Genomic DNA, 9,146 nt, shown 5'->3' on the forward strand with positions numbered 1-9,146 from the left:
TTCCTTAAGAGAGCAACTTTGATTCTATGAAGTGCGATAAATGTGTGTGTGTGTGTGTGTGTGTGTGTGTGTGTATGTATAGATATAATATATATAGTGAAACCCCCATTTACATTATTACAATTTACATTCCTCCACAAATTATACTACTCCCAAATATTTTAAATAATGCATTATATTCAGTAATCTGCACTCATTTTTAGAAATTCTTGGTAAACATTGCAATCTGCAGTGATAATTGGCCCTATAAATAGAAAAAGAAGTTTCCATATAGGGCTGAGTGCTCAAAAATTTTTTTCTTTCTTTTTCTTTTTTAGAGAGATATATACTCTTCTATAACCTCCCATCCCTCCCCCACCGCCCCCCCACCTGCCCCAATGGACAGGCTCCCAAATAAGGTGTTAACAAGTGCTTAATAGATATGTTTTTAAAAGTTGATGTTCCTACTGACAATTAGAAAAATATAATAATTTGACCTTTCAGAAGATTATGGTCGTTGTCTAACATGAGGAAAGCCCATAACGATTTTATTCAGTGAACAGAATATTTTTGATTATTTTCACATTAACTAAGATAGTGCTTGTTTTACTTTACTTTTTCTCCCTCTAAAAATTCAACTTATTTACAACATTCCCCGCATTTCCCAGAGATGTGTAAAAGTGGGTTTTACTGTATATATTTTTAGTTGCTTAAAACTTTGTGATCATTCTTCAAATAGTTTTCTAATGCATTTCACTTTAAATTCTCCATCTGAAAATAGCAAGGAAAGATGAATTAACACTGAATAAGAAAGATACCCTAGTGCAAAACTGTTGTTTTTGCTTTTGGCTCTTAAGGGAAAGAAAATGTAATCAAATTTAGCTACAAGTGATATAAGCAATAGGCTTTTACTTTACTCCTAAACAGTCTAGTTTCCAACTCTGGCAACAGGGGCATGACCCCTAGACAAGTCCCCAAGTTGAACTGTGTACTTCGCATCTATCTTCCTGCTTAGGATGTTTTTCACACCATCTAACCTGGGACAGTCCACTCTGGGGTAAATACACCTAATACCTGTGTTCCACAATGGTTCTAGGTTCTGGACTAACAATGAAAATAAAATTGCTGGCTGCACTTGACCCACCCTTTGGCCTTGAAAGGTGGAAAATATCAAAGAGAGCTGTCTATATACTGACTTTGAAGACTCCGATGCCATATACATTAGTATTAAATGGAAAGAGAGCAAGTTAAGCAGTTTAAAACGTGGCAAAATATCCTGTGTACTAATTGAAGGCCAACTATTAAGTAACATGGAGTGCGGTATCACCTTGATAGGAATCTCTTTTTGCTATAAATACTGGTGCTTTGTGTTTAGGTTTTGTTTTCTTTATATGTGAACAATAAAGACAGCAAATATTTGAGCCAGACAATAGCAAGTCTTCAAAATATACTGACCTGAAATTATTGTAGATCTAAGAAATACTAGTTATCTCCCCAAACTGGATTCTTAATTCATTTGAAACATTTGATTTATGAATCCATTTAGAAGCTAGTAAGGATTTAAAAAAACTCTTGGTTATTCATATACATTTTAGAAAATTTACATTCTCTTGCAAAATTTTTTAATGAGCCAAATGTCAAAAGGAGGAGCCATTAGTAATGGAACAAAAATTCTAAGATGAAAAAGTAATTTGAATGTGGGATTTGTAAGACTTTACTACTAATAATGGCTTTCCTATATGAAAAATAACCTTAAAATATGACAATTGGCAGTGAATTAGGATGAAATACCCAGGTAAACATAACTGGACACCACTGGTTCCAAAGCTAGTTTCTATTTTATACTGGCTTAATAAAAATTGGTACTATACAAAAGCAGAAACTTTTATACTGTCTAAAAGTAGGCACTAAAATAAAAAGAGTCATCTAAGGCAGGGCTACACATACGTTTCGGTAATAAACCCACGTCCTGGCGTCCTACTGAAAGGCCTGATGGAAACGCGGGAGGGTGGTGCTTGTGCTTAAGCTACTGGTGAAAGCTGCTGACAGAGAGTGCAGGGAGCCAAGACCTATCGTGTTTGCAGGATCCTGGAGATCCTGTGTCTGCGAGGGGAGCTGGGACACAGAAGAATGTGCTTCTTCTTGGGAATAGCTCATTCCAAGGCTCCCCACTGATATCGGGTTATAGGGAGGGCCATTTAATGGTATGAAATTAAACAACTGAGAAAAATCCAATGCTGGTGTGTTTAGGGGGTCACTGATGGAAATAGAGCTTTTTGACAGGGAGAGGTCCCCTGCACCATCATCAAGGGACCCAATCTGAGAATCTAACCCTAGTTTAGATGACGATGCTTGAGAATCCTGGGATGAAGAGGGCACGCCACCTTGTAGCTCCATCAGATAACTCTCAATTTCCCCCTTTAATGGCTGTTCTTTTTCAGGAATAGAAATTGCGTATGAGGTAGAACTGAATGGGTATTTGAAGGAAAGGTGGTGAGAAGGATGAACAGCATCCATATCTATTGGGCATGTCATTCCCAAAGGTAAAGTTGTGATCATTTGGTGGGCAGATCCCGAGCTCTGCATGGACTGAAATGGAGTGTTATAGAGGTTTAACTGCAAAGTGTTTGTGAATGGCTTTGATAACAGTTCACTGGAAGGTAAGGACATCACCGGAAGGAGCTCATCTTTTATAGGCACAGAAACATTACAGGTAAATGGATCCAGAAAGTCCACTGGTTCTGTTTTGACCTTCAGAAGTTCTTGATTGTGACTCTTCTTCATATGTCGAGTCAGGTGATCCTTTCGGCCAAATCTCTGTGCACAATACTGACAGAGGAAGTCCTTTCTTCCAGTGTGCACCACCATGTGTCTCCGGACATCTTTCCGGGTGTAGAATCGGCGGTCACAATGCTCGCACTGGTGCTTTTTTTCTTTAATCCCACCAGATGACTTGCCTGCATGAGATTTAAGGTGCTCCAGCAGCACTCCTGTGCTTTCAAAAGTCTGCAAACAAACCTTGCAAGTGAGGTCACCACTTGTTGCAGCATGCAAGGCCAAGTGACGTTTGAATCCAAGCTTGGTGTTGTAGTTCTTCCCACATTCTTCACACTTAAATGTCTCTTTGTTAGGGTCATGTGTATGTAGGTGATTCTTCAGGTGATCTTTGCGGTGAAACATTTTCTCACAATAATTACACTTGTGGGTTTTCTCAGGAGAATGAGTAGCCATGTGCCTTTAAATACAGACATATTCTGTAAGTATCATGACAAAAATGGTACGTATTCACTTTTCAAATGGAAGCTAAACTGCTATGCTAAAACAGAATTTCTCTAATAATGGACACTTTTAAATTTAGTATGTACTACAAGGGTAGTTAATATACCTAAATATTGCAAAACTTGAGTCATTTAAGTTGCCACTTTAGTTTTCACTGGCTGGTTTTTAGCTATTATTACAAAAGCAAATGAATAAGACTGAATATACTCACGTAAACGTCCAGACCTTTTCTTGTAATTTCTTTGTACAAATGGAAATTCTATTCTCATTAAGCATTTCACTTTTAAAAAATCCAAAGACACTAACACATAAAAATATGTGATTTAGAATACTAAAACTAGCCAACGTCTAATCTACTTAACATTTCCTCTCTGCAAATCAGCTAAAAAATGTATATACAAATATATACGTTTACACTGGCTTCACATGGCCAACATCATAGCAAATATAATCTGAAAGACAAATAGAGTTTAATACCTTTGTAATTTGTACTTAGAAACAAAGGCCTTGGTGCAGTCTTGTTGTATGCACTTGTAGGGCCTCTCTCCTGTGTGAGAGTAGGAGTGAACCTTTAATTTCTCAACACTGTTAAAGGCCTTGTCACACAGTTGGCAAGGAAAGTTTTTTCTTGGTTTGGTTTCACCACGCTTACGTTTCCCTGAAGGGACTTTCTGGGTATCTCTTACTTCTGACAAATCACCAGGAATGACAGTGGCCATCGCAGCCTAAACCAGGCCTTCTTGTTGGACACTTGGGAACTGCCCAACTCCACTAAATGATTTAGCTTTAGGTGGCTTCTCAAGTTTCATGTGGTCGTAAAAGAAAGCAAAAAGGGACTGGAAAAAAAAATAAGAAACAACTAGTTTGTAACTAAATTTAATTAAAAATTTTTTATTTGCTATGTGATGCTTTTGAATTAAAAAAGAAACCATAAAATGGATTCAGCTGGTCTAATGTAATATCTGTGGGTTTCTTTATATTTGTCAAAATACATGTTAATGCATTGCTCAGAATGAACAGTTCACACATCTCTTGAAATTCCACCTGATAAACGTTGTACTTAGGGAAAGCAGTCGCGATTTCAGAAGCTCTGAGGAAGCATCAAAACATGACACTAATCTACAAGGCACTTCAGTCTCTTCCCAATGATATCCCTCCATTGGTGGTGTTTATAGCTTTCCTTGTTTTTAGTGTCTTGTTTGTGACTTTTATGCCATCACAGAATAAACAGAACTGTGAATTATGAAAAAACAACAAAAAAACATGACACTAAAAGTGGCTTTATTAAGCTTCAAATTTTACAAGGTACTAGAGAACATAAATCTGACTGAGAACATAAAAATGTTTCCACAAATATTTTAATGTCAAAATTATTTTAATTTTTACAAGTTGGCTCTAGTCACATTCTTTATTACAGGAAAATAAAATATAAATAAGCAACTGAAAACTCTTTTAGGCACCTTGTGAAACATTTAGTCCATGAAAGATGTACTTAATGCACAGACACAAGAGGCCTGAAAGAGTTGAATGCATCACCCAAAGTGAAAATTTACTCTTTATACCAGTGTCATCACACGCAGAGGAATTTCTGAGTCAAGAGTAGAAATGACTTATCTTCATAACAAATGTGCATTCTTGACATGGAAAAGCCTTTTTTTTTTTTTTTTTTGCATTTAACTGGTGTCTGTGTCCATTGGTTAGGCTTATATGCATGCATACAAGTCCTTTGGTTGATCTCTCCCCTTTACCCCCACCCTCCTCAAGGAAAAGTCTTTTGATGTTATATTAGGTGAGGACCATGGCTCCTTGTCATTTGGAGGGAAGAAGGATTCGGTTGAAGTGATTTTCCTCACCGTTTTTTTTTTTTTTTTTTCACATCATAGAAAATGATTCTATTCATTGGGCAGGCTGAACTAGAGTCATCAGGCTTCCCTAAGAGCGGAGGGGTCAGTCTTTGACACAGCTGTAACCTGTGTGCAGCACACCAGTGGGACTTTTGGCTTAGAGCATAATACCTGTGCAAGGATACATCATTATGAAGGTGTTTCAGGTTGTAAAAACATGTGTCAGAGTTCCAATTCATTATCGGTGCTTTGAGAAAGAATGAAATGAACATATTTTATGACAAAGAATATGTCTACTTAAGCAAAAATTTTAAACACTGACTGAAACCTTTGAAAATTTATGGACAAGAGAGAGTTAATAATTTCAACTGTATTTCTCAGAGTAAGAAAACAACCCCCAAAGATTCAATTGGCATAAAAGAATTCAATGATTCCTCAAAGTTCATGAATGCTAGTTTAGCAATATACTTTTAAGAGACACAGAAATGATAGTGAGGTAAAGACTGGGGGTGGGGGGTGAGGGGAAGTGGGGATGGGGTGGAGAGGGGTTAATGGGGGGAAAAAGAGGACATCTGAAATATTTTCGATAATAAAAATAAATTTAAAAAAAGAGAGACACAGAAATAATAACTATAACCTCTTTAAAAAGGATCTGATTTTTAAACTAAAAACTGAATGTGGCCAAATGACTGCTGTCAACTACTAATCGAATTTTTTTATCCTATTACATATTCAGAAAAAAAATCAGTTTCTTCACATCACTCGTCTTTGGCATGAGACTGACACTTGTCTTCACAAGCTAGAGGTATGACACTGGCCTTCAGATTCCAGTAATATTTTTTCAGGGGCTCTGAACTTAACCTGCATTTTTATAAAATTAAGTGTATATTACAATAGACCCTACTGTATTTTAATGTAGAGGTGTCACTAAACCAGTGGTCGGCAAACTGTCCCCTTGACTGTGGCTCTTCCACAAAATACCACGTGCGGGTCGCACGTACAGTGCGATTGAAACTTCGTGGCCCATGCTACGGGGCCGAAGAGCCGCATGTGGCTCGCGAGCCGCGGTGTGCCGACCACTGCACTAAACAGGCAAAATAGAGTAATTACTTGGTGATTAAAATGTAAAGTGTGTGGGTAAGTTTACAGTATTTGGTTCATGCATCCTTTCTTCCTCAGGAGGTAGACACAGGCAAGGCCTTTCTTTATGCTGTTCAGACTGTCTCAGTCTCCACTGCAGCTTAAATGTGACATGAACACAGTAATACAACTGATGTTACTAATGCTAATGCAGTACGTGCCCTCTGATTTAAGATCGGGTTTGGAATCTCAAGGACTTGTTCTTTTTCTATATATTCTTATTCAGGAGACACCTTCTCTGCCTCACTCAGAAATATTTAGAGTTATTCTTCTGTAACCAGTAATGACACTGTAAATTGGTATAAAGCACTCTCCCAGGCAGGAAAAAAGAGCAATTTTGACTATCTGATTTCCTATCATGATGCTTTTATGCCCTTATTTAGAACATCATAGGAAACAAGTTAATACATTTTTCAACTGTAAAATCAACACAGAATGCAAAGAATCTAAATCCCTGTTATATAACTAATATCTGAAAATATTTCAAAGACTGGTCATTATCTGTCAGCGTGTTATGAGATCCAAACATAATGGGCAGAGAATTCCAGTTGAGAAAAATGATAACTTCTAAGTTATTGAAAAAATTATACAAAGTACACCATTAAGCAATATACAAAAGCATCTGATTATATTAAAATTGGCGATACTCAACATGGAGTAACAAATGAATTGTTATCTTTGGATGTACATACTGAGCAATGAAGAACTGCAGATTTCAAATATTACACTTTTCTAAGACCAGCTGAAATTTTTTCATGGCTAATAATATCTTTTTATCTCAATATATTACAAAACTCAAATAAGTTATTGATGCATTTAAAACTTCAGAATAAATACAAGGCTGTGAACTCAACATCAAATAAAAGTATACATTCCTAATATGCATATCAATCAATTACTCTAAAGGTACATGCACAGAACTATAGGGATTTTTGTTCAATGCATACCTGATGACAGATGGAAAAAAGCCTCAGACCTTGATCTTAGCCAGTCCCACTGACTCTTCGTGGAAGAGAGCGGAATCCAGTCCTTCCCATTTTGGCCAATCTATGAAACAAAAAATAAGAATGGACTACACTCTAAGTGGAACCAGCATATAAATGATGGAAAATAAAGAACAGAAGAATTGCAATTTCATGGCACATGCTTACATTCCATACTCTGCTGACAAGTCATGCATTAATTTTTACCAGTTGCAAATTTATTAGTTCTAAGCACATTTACAGAATGCAGAAACAAAAAATAAAATAGTATTACCTATATCAGTGGCATTTTGTGATGCTGAATGACTCCCCATTTCTTTCCCAAATTTAACTTTTAAAATCTAACTTGCCTACTGAGAGAAATGGATATTAGAGCTACTATTTGTAATCAAAATTTCATTAAGCTTAATATTATGGAAGAGACAAACTCAGTTCTCTCTTGGAGAGAGTGCATGTGGAACATCATCAAAGAACAGCAGTCTCCTGATGGGAGCACCTCACATGCCCACACTGCACACGCTTGTGCAATTGGGCTTGTTACCTGCAATACCTGACAATTTATCTCTCCTAATGCTGCAAAGATTGCTGAAATGTAGCAATAACTCTGTGCTCTTCAGATTTCAAAAGCATGCAAGGGAAGTTAAATATAGGTTTGCTGTAGGAGAAGGGAATGCCAGGAAGAAAGCATCATTTGGTTTGAAGAGTACATTGTTAAACATCTTGAAATATCTTTAAAATGCCTATTAGTAGCATGATCTTCAGGAGACTAAGACCATGTATAGAAAAAAACCTGTTAAGTGATTTTTTTATTGTACAAGCAAGTGTGAAAAGAATAATGGTCAAAGGCAGAAAAAACTACAATTATTATAGAGAGTACAGGGCCCAGAGAGCTAAAGTAAATTGGGTATCTTAGAGATGAACGTTCAGAATCATGATTACAAGAACTTTAGAGGGACAATATAAATCAAATAGTTAGATACAATAAGAAAAGAATTCACCAAATGACAGAACAAATGAAAATAATTTTACTTAATGTTCTAAACACAAATCTAACTAATTTCCCCTGACATCAAAATTTTCACGTATTTTAAGAATTTGATGATGTGTAAATAAAATATTTAATAGAGGACATTCAAGCATCATTATAAAAATTCTAAGGGTATATTTGAAAGCAGCATTATTCTCATGGTTTAACAGTCAAGAAAAATAAAAATTTAGACTAATAAAAGATATTTAAAAAGTTAAAGCAAAAGCTCCATTCTTTTGTAAAGCACAGGACATGCATAAATGGAAGAGCTGAATTCTGCACATCAAAACTGCAAAATAATAAAATTAACTTTGTAAATACTTACTTGCCCAGGGCACATACTGAGTTTTTGGCAGGGTAATTAAGAATATGAGTCTGTTTTATGTATTATGATATTTTAACAATATAAATACCTTACAAGTGTACAGCGTTTCCATCTCTATTACCGCCCTGGAATTCAATGGATCTGAGAGGCGGACACATTTATCATCACTGCCATTTTAAGGTGAGAGGCCCAGAGAAGCTGAACATCTTGACAGCGTATATGTGGTTAAGCCTTTGTGGTCAAGGAGGGGCTTATGCACTAAAACTCCTATTTCACTCTTATTCTACTGCATTCTAAAAGAGCAGGTTGGCAAACCAATATGAAAGTAGATAAATCCTGTTATTACACTTAAAAAAACAAGAATGGGGGGTAGTGCCTATTTTCTCTATCAGAGCTGCCAATATGATCCCCACAGAGAAATAAATTTAAGATTTAAAAGGCTCCTTTTAATAAAGACAGTTTGCAAAGTAAAATTTAAATAATTTAAGTATCAGTTCAAATAATAACTAGTATAATTGTTTAATGGGTAGGAAAAGATCTAAAACCAAAGATGACTAGTAAACAACAAA

At 36.1% G+C, this 9,146-nt stretch overlaps 1 protein-coding gene across 1 annotated transcript; it reads right to left on the reverse strand.

Annotated features, from left to right (window-relative positions):
* Positions 1-321: 321 nt before the first annotated feature.
* PLAG1 (PLAG1 zinc finger) lies at positions 322-8,319 on the reverse strand. Its single transcript, XM_081111586.1, has 3 exons — positions 7,190-8,319; positions 3,736-4,094; positions 322-3,214 (listed from the first exon to the last, which is right to left on the reverse strand). The coding sequence occupies exons 2-3, from the start codon at positions 3,975-3,977 to the stop codon at positions 1,957-1,959; spliced, it is 1,500 nt and encodes a 499-aa protein (XP_080967712.1). The 5' UTR covers positions 3,978-4,094; positions 7,190-8,319; the 3' UTR covers positions 322-1,956.
* Between the last annotated feature and the right edge of the window lie 827 nt (positions 8,320-9,146).

Source organism: Myotis nattereri (assembly GCF_964212035.1).
Source record: "Myotis nattereri genome assembly, chromosome: 17".
NCBI classification, from domain to species: Eukaryota; Metazoa; Chordata; class Mammalia; order Chiroptera; family Vespertilionidae; genus Myotis; species Myotis nattereri.